Consider the following 13753-nt stretch of genomic DNA (forward strand, 5'->3'; position numbering starts at 1 on the left):
TAAGTGATTGGGCAACAAAATGGCAAATGAAATTTAATGTGGATAAATGTAAAGTAATGCACATTGGAAAAAATAACCCCAACTATACATACAATATGATGGGGGCTAATTTAGCTACAAGTCAGGAAAAAGATCTTGGAGTCATTGTGGATAGTTCTCTGAAGATGTCCACGCAGTGTGCAGAGGCGGTCAAAAAAGCAAACAGGATGTTAGGGATCATTAAAAAGGGGATAGAGAATAGGACTGAGAATATATTATTGCCCTTATATAAATCGATGGTACGCCCACATCTCGAATACTGCATACAGATAGGGTCTCCTCATCTAAAAAAGTTATACTGGCACTAGAAAAGGTTCAGAAAAGGGCAACTAAAATGATTAGGGGTTTGGAACGAGTCCCATATGAGGAGAGATTAAAGAGGCTAGGACTCTTCAGCTTGGAAAAGAGGAAACTAAGGGGGAAATGATAGAGGTATATAAAATCATGAGTGATGTGGAGAAAGTGGATAAGGAAAAGTTATTTACTTATTCCCATAATACAAGAACTAGGGGTCACCAAATGAAATTAATAGGCAGCAGGTTTAAAACAAATACAAGGAAGTCCTTCTTCACGCAGCGCACAGTCAACTTGTGGAACTCCTTACCTAAGGAGGTTGTGAAGGCTAGGACTATAACAGCATTTAAAAGAGAACTGGATAAATTCATGGTGGTTAAGTCCATTAATGGCTATTTGCCAGGATGGGTAAGGAATGGTGTCCCTAGCCTCTGTTTGTCAGAGGATGGAGATGGATGGCAGGAGAGAGATCACTTGATCATTGCCTGTTGGTCCACTCCCTCTGGGGCACCTGGCATTGGCCACTGTCGGTAGACAGGATACTGGGCTAGATGGACCTTTGGTCTGACCTGGTATGGCTGTTCTTATGTTCCCTTTTGCAACCATCTAACTAGTTGAGTGTATTGCAGAAGTGCTGTTTGTGACTCCATAGTTAAAGGTGAGTTGTTCTGCACAATTTACATGTACTCTTTGAGCAGGGCCGTAGCAACAAAGAACGTGGCCCCCTCCGAACGGTGGCCCCCTCCGAACATATGTCCGGGTGGAGCCCCTTACAATGCAGAAACTGGAATGCGGTATTTATTTTGCCACTTTTAGGGGCCCCCTTCCTTGTGGGGCCCCCTCCGGTCGGAGGGTATGGAGGGCGCTCGCTACGCCTCTGTCTTTGAGTGCAGAATGAAATTTCGAAGAATTTACAAATAAATGTCTGTTTATGAGTTAAAATTATTTTTTTAAACATGCCCCTTATGAAATTTAAGCATTTATTGATTTCTTTGACCCTATTGACACCATGCAATAAACATATAATTATGATTAAGGCATTTTAACCTTCATGATCTTAGATTAGATTAAACTGATTGTTAAAGATAGAATAGTTTTCGCTTATGCTTTTTCCTCATGGCAACAATACAAGGCTGAATTAAGGTTCTGTGGGTGTCTTAATTGTATTTCCATACCTTAATGTTTAGCTTTCTTTAACCTGATCTGTGAATTTCTTGGTTTTGTAGTGCTTGTTTCTGGGATATTTACAAAATTGTTGTAATGTATTTAACCATTACATTATTGATGTACTGTATGCATGTACTCTCAGCCTGATTTCATTTTAACACAGATATTTTTATCTCAGATTTATAAGTATAATTTATTGCATGATTTTTATTTTCTATCCTTTGTCAGTAGGTGTGATCAGGGAGAGTAGGGATGTATGACAGTTCCCCATAGCCTATAATCAGGAAGTCATGGGTGTGTGGTGGCCCCAATCCTCCTAATGTGTGATGGGGAAGAGTGGTTTTGCATGGTGGCCTCTCCCAGTGTGTGATGCCAGAAGGGAGAGTTGTGTGGTGGCCTCCCACAGCATGTGACTAGGGAGGGGTGTTTAGTGGTCTCCACTAGTGTGTGATGAGGGAGGGTGACCAGGTAGCAAGTGTAAATATCAGGATGGGGGTGGGGCGTAATAGGTGCCTATATAAGAAAAAGCCCCCAAAATCAGGACTGTCCCTATAAAATTGGGACATCTGGTCACCCTAGGGAGGACAGGAGTGTGAAGTGGCCTTTCCTCCTGTGTTATTGGGAGGGGGGTGTGGCAGTTTCCCCAGTGTGATGTGGGGGAGAGGATGGGTGTGTAGAGGCTTCTCCCACTGTGTGATAGGGATGGGATGGGTTTGTGGTGACCTCCCTCAGTGTGTGATTACAAAGGGGTGTGTAGCAGTTCTCCCCCAGCCTGTGTGGTGGGGAGGGAGAGGAGGGTGTGTGGTGGCCTCCCCCAGCCTGTGTGATGGGGAGCGAGGTTTGTGTGGTGGGGATGGGCGGTGGGGCATGCAGCAGCCGCCCCCCCCCCGCCCATGATGCCGGAGGGAGGGCTACCGTGTGGTGGCCTCCCCACTGTCTGTGTGCTGCCGGGGGGAGGGGTGTGTGGTGGCCTCCCCAGTCTGTGTGCTGCCGGGGGGAGGGGCGTGCAGCAGCCCCCCCGCCGTGGGTGACCGGGAGGGAGGGGTGCGGCTGCGGGGAATTTCCTTGTGCGGACGCAGGAGAGAACAACACACGCCAGACGGCGGTGGGGTGTGAGCAGGGCGCTGCCGGTTGCTGAGCAATGTAAGCGGGGTGCCCCCTCCCCTTTCCTCCCCCGGAGCCGCCCGCCCCCCGTCCCCGCCCCGCCATGCCGGACCAGATCTCCGTGTCGGAATTCGTGTCCGAGACCAATGAGGATTACAAGTCGCCCACCGCCTCCAACTTCACCACGCGGATGGCTCAGTGCAGGAACACGGTGGCGGCCATCGAGGAGGTGAGAGCCGGGGGCAGCTCGGGCGGGGAGGGGCTGCAGCGCCCCTCCGGCCTGGCGCCGCGCTCTGCTCGCCGCGGCGGGGAACAACGCGCTCGCCGCTGCCTGCTCGGACTGCCTGGGGAAGCGCCCTTCGGCCGCTCGGAGAAGGGAGCGCCGGGCTGGCCCGGGGCTTACCTCCTCCCTGGACCTCCCTCCGCCGGCGGGGGGGCGCTGTGGCTGCCTCCCCCAGCTCCCAAGCGCTCGGTTCCCCTCCGCCGGCGCGGGGAGAGGGGCTGTGGCTCTTTTTCCCCCGGCCCCCAGAGGCCCAGCCCCCTTCCTCGGCATGGGGGCTGTGGCTGTGTCCCCCACACTCTCGGGGCCAGGGGGCTGTGTCCCCCTCAGCCTGCCATGCAGGGCCTTTTACCTCTCCTCCCCCCGGGTGTGTCTGGCTGCATCCCCCAGCGGTTTGCAACACCCCTGGGGAGGAGAGCTGTGTCTGTCTCATGGAGGGAGGTTTTTTGTTAAAGAAATTTGAAATTCCTCTAGCAAAATCCTTCCTCACCTGAGGGAGACCGTAAAAATTGAGGAGGGAGTCTTTCCCCTCCCCATTCAAAGGAGATTCGGGACAGGTCTGAGCACAGTTAGAACCCATCCTGTCTCTTGTTGTCCCGTGGGTAACAAAATAAAGCGTTTCTGCATATTTTGATTGTAGGAGTAGTAGCAGCCTCTCTGAACTAACTTGTGAACAAAATAATCTCGTTTGGTATGTAGAGTAATTTGTTCCATCAATTGATATACTGTGTGTCTGTTTGGTTTTGCTTATTTTGCAGTACGCTTATGTTAAAAAATCAATTAAATTTTTAAACAAACATCTTGAGAATCACTAGGTTTGAAGTGCTCCCCCCACAAAAAATGCCACACGCTATCAATTATATAAGTATCTTAAATATGTGAACAAAACAGAGCATGTGTTGTTTAAATGCCTTTTTCAAGATTTTCCTGTTTTGCCAGTCCCTAAACCCATGACTTTGAATTCAAAATAATTTGCATGGAAGGAATTACTGTTTTGCTCCTGAAGTAATTTTTTCCTCCACACAAACTTACTCTTAAACGCCTGTATTTAATTATACCTTTTAAAGCAGATTTTAAGGTTAGCAATTAAATATCAATGACAATGTTTTTCAGAATATTTAATTAATATATGGAGATATCCTATCTCCTAGAACTGGAAGGGACCCTGAAAGGTCATCGAGTCCAGCTCCCTGCCTTCACTAGCAGGACCAAGTATTGATTTTGCCCCAGCTCCGTAAGTGGCCCCCTCAAGGATTGAACTCACAACCCTGGGTTTAGCAGGCCAATGCTCAAACCACTGAGCTATCCCTCCCCCATTTATACATGTGAAGACCTTATTTTCTGCCGAAATTTACTAAACACAAATGAACAGTGAAATTATTTAGGTCTAAAGCAAGTTACTGTTAATACTGTTGTCAGATCTCCTGATTTTATCACAAGTCTCATGATATTTTATTTATATATTTTTAAAAGCCAGATCTTTTGGTACTATATGATTATGTGAGAATCTCAACTGTAAATTTTTTAAAGAGTGAATTTCTAGCCTTCCCAATTGTTGAGGAAAAAACTTGAAAATGTGAACCCTAAAAGATAAGAAGGCAAGTAAAAAGAATCCAATATATATTATTTTTTAAAAAGTCATGATTTTTAAGACAATCTCAGGTGTCGGGCGTCCCAAATTCATGACTTTAGCATGTGTAGTTGGCTGTACTGATGTATTCATTTTGAGGGTGGGGGGTCTGAAGAGAATGAACTAACGATGTTCTTGAAAACTTCACTGTTACTTACAATCAGGAGAATGCAGCACATATAAACTTGAACATGTTTGGTTCCTGTCTTATTTAATCTGACTATCAGCTGTTTGTTTTGAGGTCAGACCAATGTTACATTGCTGGTTGGTTTCAAAGAAACACAATCAGTATGTTATATCTCAATTTGCATCTTTAGCGGTTGCAGGTATGTGACAAATCTTTTTTAGAAAAACCTGGCAAAATGGCCATAAAAGCTTACTAGCTCAGGCAAAAAATGTGCTCATCTATTCTGTATGATAATGATAATGAATACAATCAATATTTTACAGGTCTATCAAAAATACTTAGCCAGTGTGAGTAGAATTTTACAAGTCTGCATTAGAGGTTGTATTGGCTGTCACTCTGCTTATTCACTGTCATTAATTTCTTTAGCAATTTTGGCAAAACATCAGCAATAGGTTGTTCCTACTGAGATCCTGAAATTATTTAATTAAATGGAGTACTCCATTAAAAAAATTAAATGGAGTACTCCTTTAAAAAAAAGTCTCAAGAATTAAAGGACATTATTCATAGGTTTAAATCTATAAAATCTGAGTTCATATTCAATTTTTTGATATTCACATCCATCATGCTTGGTGGTCTATTGGTTTTTCAGGTTAAAGATGTAGCTTTGGTAAAAAGCTGTCTATACGTTGCCTAATAGAGAAAACAACACTTTTTTTTCTAGAGGTTTGATAGAAGCTAGTATATCAGCTTGACGCAAAAGAACGCTCAGTAAAGCTTATAGTTGAAAAGGTAAAGTAAATGTGACAAATGTGTTCTGATTGCACTAACACAGATACCACAGATTTGAAACCTCAGTATATGTTTTCAGTGTGTAATGTGCTAACTAAACTATAACATAAAGTATGGTACTAAAATCTAGGAAATCTGGTTATGTACCTGTGTAAAGTTTAAGAATGTAGTGTTTGAAATGGGGGATGGTAAAAGGAATACTGTTCAGACTACTGGATAGTGTTTGGATTTCAGCTAATAAATGGACACGAAAGAACTAGTTTGCTAACTGAACATTTACAAAACTGGTAGATTGTAGAATAGTTGTGATTCCATCTTAGTCTTATCTGCTAATTATCTGATTTTAAACTTCATTAATGACTGAGCCTTACCTTTAAAAGTGTCTTTTGAAGGTGAGGTGGGAGCAGTTTTCTAACTTCTGCCAGTGAGTAGATCAGAAAAAATGCTGGACAGTTTGCAGAAATCATTAAACTGAAAGCCTGCTCCCCTTTTTACTTTCCTTCCGGACTATTTGTACTGTGTTGTTTGAGTACCAGAATCTGATCAGTGTTTGCTGCTGCTAGTAGAAAGAGAATCAGGAAAGGTCTGTTCTTGGAACAGACAAAAATGTCAGTATTGTTGTACAAGATATGTGATTCCACCATTTCTGCAATTTTTTCATTCTTAGGACGCTGTCCTGAGAAGTGCTGAGCATCTGCAGCTCCCATTGAAATGAATTTGCAAGTGTGCAGAACTGCTGAGGATCAGGCACTTTATATCATACTTTCTAATCTTTGCATATGTAGTAATAAGTAAGTTTAAACAAGTTTCAAATTAGTGTCTGCTAGCTCAGCTCAGGGTCATATGTTTGGGGGAGGGGATGTTCAAAATCAGTAATCTAGTTTAAAAAAAGATTAACATTTGTAAGCTTACTATTTCTAGTATAGGTTCCAGATGCCCATATTGTAGCAGGGCCTACAAATGTGAAATGACTTTTTAATGCTGTGCACATTGAGTAGCAAAAGCCTGACTTTACCATTGCTTTTGCTAAAAACACATTTTTCTTTTTTACATTGTGACTTAAATAATAATAATAAAAAAGACCCATAAACTGTAGTGAATCCTGTGAGATGCCACTAATCATGGGGGTCATGAAAAATTTTAGAAATTGTTATTCCATAAACTCATTTAGTGATGGCTGGAATCCATGTATGTGTTTTGTGAATGGATTGAAGAAAAAGTTGTATAGTAAAGGCTGGTACTGAAATCCGTAAGAACCAAATACTTATTTTTTATTATTTATTATGGTAGTGCCTAGGGACCAAGTGGGAACCAGGCCCCATTGTGCTAGGGGCTTTACACACAGAACAGTAGATAGTCCCTGCTCCAGAAAGCTTTCAATCTAAATGAGTGCAGTAAGTGCTCCAAGTGCGAGGCGTACTTCTTCAACCTTGCTTTCTCTAATTTATAAACATGTAGCAACATGCATATCACTAACAAACAAACAAAACCCTACCAAAACAAAATACTCTACTGCACATACAATTCTCCTCCTGGGGAGAGGATGAGAGAATAGTCCACACATGGTAGTTGTTAATTACGTCATTTAATGCGCAGCTGGAAGATGCTCAGATACTGTGTGATGAGCACAGTAAAAAAACATATAGAAAACAAGTAGACAGAACAAACTGAGGGTAGAGAAAAGGAGCAGAACACATAAGCAGTGAACAATGTGAGGTGGCAAATGTTACATCAGTTACATGGATTTTTATTTAAAAAATAAAACTTATGGTAGTGTGTGCATGAATACACAAATTCCTGGATCGTGGAGTTTAAAATCTGAGAAATTAGCATGGTAAACACTACATAAAAGGCAGAATTACAAGCCATGATTTATCTATGATAGGAGTGTCCTATTTCATAGAGTGCAGAATATTTTAATTAATTTTATTTTTGTTTCTTTAAATCTCTTGTTGGATTATTGCTGATGGACTATATGAATTAAAGAAATGAGTTTTAGCGGTGGCTGGTTGTATCAAGCCCCTACGTCTACTTTAGCCTCAGAACTAAAATTAAATAGTGGTGTGGGTATTGATTTTTTTCTTATCTCCACCATTTCCTCTTAAAGTTTGGATCTAGTCTAAAAATGGCATTGTGGAGATTCCATGATTATTGTGTCTCAATGATTCCATAACTGCCAGCCCCGCAACCTCACCCTGGGTGCTCTCAGTCACAATATGTTTTTTTTCCTTGTTATCCCGCATAATAAAGGTTTTGCAGGCCAAAATTGAGTTGTAATGTCTGAATTGTATGATCTATGGCAACCCCACTGCTTTCAGTGGGTTTGGAGAAGTGTAACTGATTAAAACTTGGTAAATAACAGTAATGCACAAAAAGGAATAGAATTCAGGTTGCTTTCTCTTAACTGTTGAAGCTTTGGATGACTAATGAGTAAAAAGCAGTAAAAATTTGTCAGTAAAGAGACATGACTCTGAATACACATGGAATATCTTTATGATGTCTATTTTTATTTGTAAGCTCTTTGGAGCGGGGACTGGAAACCTGTCTTTTTATATCTCTGTGAAGTGCCTACACACTTTTGGGAGCTGTATAAATAATCTGAGTGAGAAGGAGCCATTTTCTACTATTGTCCAGAGTATAAGAATACTTGCATCTCTTGATGCATTGTGGAAAATTTTAAAACCTTAATTTTTTTAATATTTAGTTTTTAATAAAAACATATTCGCGCACTCTATGCTTTTCCTTTCAAAACATATTTGTGCATTTTCTCCCCTTATTACTGGATATAGCTTCATAAATTCATCATATTTTTAAATGCTTCTCTTCTGTAGTTAAACCTCTGACATTGTCATCTGACGTTGCTGGGGAAAATCATCATGATACAAACAGGAATATGTCTTCAAATAGCAGTGTTTATTTTGGGGGCAGGAGGTCACAAAGGAATAAGCTGGAGTAGTGTATGAAGTCTTCTGGCTAAATTCTAGGACTTCAGCTGGAGCTGTGTTAGAGGACGGAATTTAGCCCTTAAATATGGACTGAAAACCTTTTGTAGTGTGGAGGATGTTTTAGGTAGTTAAACTTAATAGGTCATCTAGGTTCACTATGAAACTTGTTTTGGTGGGACATTGTCCCACCCGTGATACTAAACTCTCCATCATCAACCTTACCATCTCCGTCTCTCCCCCTCTCATCCCCTCCAAGCCCCCAAAAGTAGGGAGGTGTATAATTTCCAGAGAATCATGCTGCAACGTGATTCAGCCCATCCCCATCTGTCTTGCGACTTCTCAGTGGCAGAATTAGCTTTTCTAGACTCAATATATTTTTTTTGTTTTCAACTAACATGAGCAGATGTCTAATTCTTCATCTTCATTTTTCTCTTCTTTCTCTTCCTACCATGTTGTTATTAGTGGTAGTATTAATGGGAGCCCTAGTCATTGACAAGGACTCCATTGTGCTATGCACTGTATAAACATAGAACAAAAAGTCAGTTGCGGCCCCAAAGAGCTTACAGTCTAAGTGTAAGACAGGAGACAGCAGGTGGATACAAACAGATGGGTGAATCCAAGGAAATAATGAGTCAACGAGAGTTGACATCTCAAAAGTGAGTGAGGGATGATAGGTGGGGTGGGGATGGGAGTTGAAAGTGAAGACAAATAGCTTCTGTTTGAAGGGGGAGCCAGTCAGGGGATGTGAAGAGAGGGGTGACATGGTCAAAGTGACGAGCTAGAAAAATGATCTTTGTAGCAGCACTCTGAATAGATGTGAGTGGGGTAAGGTTGCATTTGTCAAGGCTGGAGAAAAGGATTTTGTAATTGAGAATCAAGATGAGGAGAGTCTGGATGAGAGTTTTTAGTTGTTTAGATGGATAGGAAAGGCCACATCTTAGAGATGTTATACCAAAAAAATCTGCAACATTTGGTCTGGATGTGAGGACCTAAAAAGAAGTCTGAGTCGAAGATGATGCCCAGGTTGCAGGTCAGAGTGACAGACAGGCTGATGGTGTTATCTAGAGTAATTGAGAAAGGCGGTAGTAAGGAGGGATTGGGAAAGCTAAAACACAGCTTTTAATCTATGTTGCACTTGAGCTGATGGCTAGACACTTACAGGGAGATGTCAGAGAGACAGGCTGAGATATTAATTTGTACAGGAGACCGGTCTGGAGTAGTGAGGTAGACCTGTGAGTTGTCAGTACAGAGATGGTAGTTGAATCTGTGTTTGCACATGAGGTTGTCCACAGATGAGGTTGTTGAGGGAGAAGAGCTGGGGATCAAGGACAGAGCCCTTGAGGAACCTCCACAGAAAGTTTGAGGGGGATTGGGAGGATCCTTTGAAGAACATGGCTGAAGAAGCAGTTAGGGAGGTAGGGATACCTAGGAGAGGACAGAGTCACAGAAGCCAAGTAAGAACAAGGTTTCAAGAAGAAGATAGTAATTGACTGTTTCAAAGGTGGTTGACAGGTGAAAGAGGTTAAGGATGGAGTACTGGTTCTGACCTTTGGCTAGGTGAGAATGGTTTCAGTGGCATTTAAGGGTCAAAAACTGGATTGGACAGGGTCTAGGATGGAATTGGGGGAGAGAGACTCCAGATAGTGATTGTAGAGAGCATGTTCAATTATCTTAGAGATGGGGCAGTGGTTGAAGAGGAAAATTGTGGGGGTGTGAGAGGTTTAAAAAAAAAAAAAAAAAAAAAGAGTAAGGAAGTGGATGAGAGTGTGTGTGAGAGAAACCAGGAGATGTGGTGGGATCACTGGGAAAGTGGCGGTGGGTCAGAGGAGAGACGAAGAGAGTTGTAGGATGGCAAGGGGAGAAGGAAGGCAAGCTGAGGAGAGGGGAAAAGTCATATAATATTTTATCAGTTTTATTTTGGAAGTAATTGGTGAGATCCTTGGCAGAGAGAGAAATGGAAGCCGGAGGAGGGGAGGGTTTGAGGAGTGAGTCAAAGGTGGTGATAAGGGAGCTGGGATTGTGAGTGTGGGATTCAGTTAATTTGAGTAGTAGAGTTATTTAGCTAGCAAGATGGCAGAACTGGAGGAGAAGAGAGAGAATTTGTAGAAGCGGAAGGCAGCCTGGTCACAAGACTTCTGCCAGAGACTTTCCGTAACACTAGAGTAAGCAGCTGAAGCAGATGTTGGGGATGAGTCAGGGCAGAGGGTTGATAGGGCGAAACTTGCACTGGAAGAGAGGTGCAAAAGAGACAAAGGTGGAGGAGAATGAAGTATGGAGAGAATCAACAACCACGTTAAGAGAGGAGTGAGCTGTGAGCACGAGAAGTCATCAACACTGATGGAAAAGCAGAATGCTGGTGTATGAGACTGGGGATGGGGTGGGGAGCTGACGGGTGATGCTGAAAGAGACCAGGTGGTTGTTAGATAAGGGAAACTTGCTATAGAGAGAAAATAGAGCAATGCTCGGTGGAGACCAAAGTTAAGAGATTGGCCCTTTTGGTGAGTGGGAGAGTTGAACCAAGGCTGCAGGTGAAATGAAGAGATGAGAGTGAGGAAATGTGCAGCTAAGGAGTCTGATGGGTCACCAGCATGGAAATTGAAGACTCTGTGGATGAGTGTGGGAGAATGTGAGAAGAGAGGGCCAAGATTGAAATCGAAGATAGAGGCTGACGGGGTGGAGTTGGATGGACAGTGGATGACAGCAACATGGAGGAGGAGAGACAAATTTGAAGCAGTGCTCTTCAGAAGAGGAGAAAGAGTGGGAAGAGGGAGTGTAACAGGGTCCATATCTGCCCCTGTCCTCTTCCCTGCAGAAATGGCACAGACTCCACCAAGTGTGCTCTCAGTGAAACTTTATTTCAATTCAATTCCCCTTCACCAATATCACCACATTTCCCCCTATTTACAATATTTACTGAGCTTTAGGCTCTCCTGGCAGAACCTGAGGGGAACAGAGGTCTCCCTACTCTGAGGCTGCTGTATGACTAGACTCAGCTAGCCCTGTTCCTCCTTCTCTCTTTCCCCGGCACTTTCTTTCTGTGCCTCTTTTATCAGCCCTTGGCTGATGGGGGCCAACTGAGTTCTTATCCCACCCAGCCCACCAGCCTGATCATATAATTACCTGCAATCAGCTTCTCTTGGGGCACTAAGTGACCCGATTGCAGACTCAATTCCTGTTCCTCCAGAACCTTCTTTTAAGGTTCTGGCTTCATTTTCCCCCACACCTCTTTATCCATGCACACCCCATCCGTGACCCCACAAAGTCATGAGACTTCGTCAACCTCCTCCTGGCATTGGCCAAAGTAAGCATCTATAACACCAGGAGGAGGATGCTGAATGAGCGGATGTTCTGCGACTGTGAGGCCTATTGCCGTTCCTCCTTTGGCTCATGTATCTGGGCAGAGTTCCTCTGGGTGCCATCCGCTGGCTCCCTAGACACCTTTGAGGAGCAGTGGGTGCTGTCCGGGGTTCTCTGCTCGGTGTCCTGCTCTGGATCCCTGATTTTGTACCTGTGACCCTCACTCCTGACCGTTATTCCTCAGTTGTCCCCTGTAATTGTTTGATTCTCGGGTCCAGTAGCTCTTCCCCTTAGGCTGGGGGTGGGGGCTTTCAGATGCGGGCAGGCTTGTGCCTGCCTGTCTCACGGCTTTTTGATAGGTACTCACTCCCTGCACTCTGTCACAGGGGGAGAGAGGGGTTGGAAGCTTCAGGAACAGCAGAGAAGTTCAATATCCACATCACAGTGTGATCCAGTTTGTGGAGTGTGAGAGAGGGCAGTTATAGGAGCAGTGTCAGATAAAGGGACCCAGATCTCTGGAGAGAGCAGGGTATGAATCGTGGATGGTTGTGATCTTTTAGAGATGGAGAGGACATTCCAGAGCCAGCAAGAGAAGGGTAGGAGGGAGCAGGGAAGGAGGAGGATGGGTGTGAGGTTAGGAATGCGGATATGAGAGGGGTGGAGATAGTGGCAGGAACAGGTGTGGGAGATGGAGTTTGGGGACGGAGGGAGGGCCAGGATTGGGCCACATGTCAGCAGAGGTGAGGAGAAGTAGGCAGAGGAGGGCGTGGATGTGGCATCTGGATTTGGGCTAGTGGGAAGATGGGGGAGAAAGAGGAGCAGATAGAGCTGGTGGGAAATGTAGAGGTTGGTAATAAGGATGGAGAAATGGAGCCAGAGGAGGACAGATGCTAAAATGCAAAAATGGGGTGTGGTGGGAGCCAGATGTGAGTGGCAGATGGACAGGGTTACTAAAAAGAAAAACAGAGTATGAAAAGTGCTGTGAAGGTGCATTTGCAACAGTTTCCCCTACTACGCAGCTAGATGTTCTTCATTTGCTAGTTTTCCCCATTTGCCTTTTTAGTGATAGATACAAGGGACCAAATTCTGCCTCGGAATTAGTGGGTACCATTCTTTTGAGGTCATTGACGTTGCACCTGATTTGATCTTCTGCGAGTGCCAAATGCTAGAAACATTAGCAGCATTAATTATCATGATTAATGTGGGTACTGCATGTAGTAATCTAGGCGGGGACAGCATAATATACTGTCTGACAGCAGTAAAGAAGTAAAAATTATTCAGTGTAAGGTTTGGAATGAGGGCAATGTAGCACGGTGAAACAAGGCCCCAAATTAAATGACCATCCAAAAATTACATTAAAAGTACACTGTGCGCTTGACTTTGGAACCAAAAGTTAAAGAAATGCCAGACTTAAGGTTGCCCATGCAACCATTTTATTAACATGGGCAAAACAATGTATTTTCCCCTAACCTTTTCTTGGAAATAAATTACCCATTTTTGCTGAAATTTTCCAAAAAATTGAGCCTGAGGCAGACACAAAGCATGGAAAACTTCAGTCCAAATAGCTTAAATTTGGCAAAGTTATAAGTAACTGAAAACAGGGGCTTATGATGGGTAGTGTCCTTTAACCTTAAGTACTAGTGTCATTGTCTGTGCTGAATATAATACAATTTTGTGTCCAGACCACTGTAACTGATATCATAATCTGCATCAAGATATTTGTATTATAATTGTTTTATATCTAATGTCTGATGACATATCATGCAAGCTTTGCACTAATGTTTTATGATTGAACATAACCAGTGTATGGAACTGTTTTTGTTTGTTTGTTTTTTAAATCTATTTTCTGGGAGCTGACTGTGCTTGGCCTTCCACAAAAATGTGAGGAAATTAGATGGCCCTGCCCTCAGACTTCACCTTTTATTATATTTGTATATTACAGATTAATTCTGGAGATTTAAAAATTAGTTATTTTTAGGAGACAGTGGCAAGGGTCCTTAAGATTATTTTTTAATTGCACTTCCTGATCTTAGAAGTAGGAGAATAAGGGGGTCGGGAGTATGAGTTGCAGGAGGGATTGA

At 43.2% G+C, this 13753-nt stretch overlaps 1 protein-coding gene across 2 annotated transcripts in view; it reads left to right on the forward strand.

Moving 5' to 3' along the window:
* The first annotated feature begins 2658 nt into the window (after positions 1-2658).
* ASAP2 (ArfGAP with SH3 domain, ankyrin repeat and PH domain 2) overlaps positions 2659-13753 on the forward strand; it is a 173997-nt gene continuing 162902 nt past the window's right edge. Inside the window, exon 1 of one of the 2 annotated variants that reach the window (XM_026655319.2) lies at positions 2659-2833. In XM_026655319.2, the coding sequence (XP_026511104.1) occupies positions 2708-2833 (126 nt within the window). In that variant the 5' untranslated portion in view covers positions 2659-2707. The remainder of the gene's footprint in view (positions 2834-13753) is intronic. The other variant, XM_026655323.2, reaches the window with a different exon arrangement.

Source organism: Terrapene carolina, unplaced genomic scaffold, assembly GCF_002925995.2.
Source record: "Terrapene carolina triunguis isolate 2854851 unplaced genomic scaffold, T_m_triunguis-2.0 Scaffold42, whole genome shotgun sequence".
In the NCBI taxonomy this organism is placed as follows: Eukaryota; Metazoa; Chordata; order Testudines; family Emydidae; genus Terrapene; species Terrapene triunguis.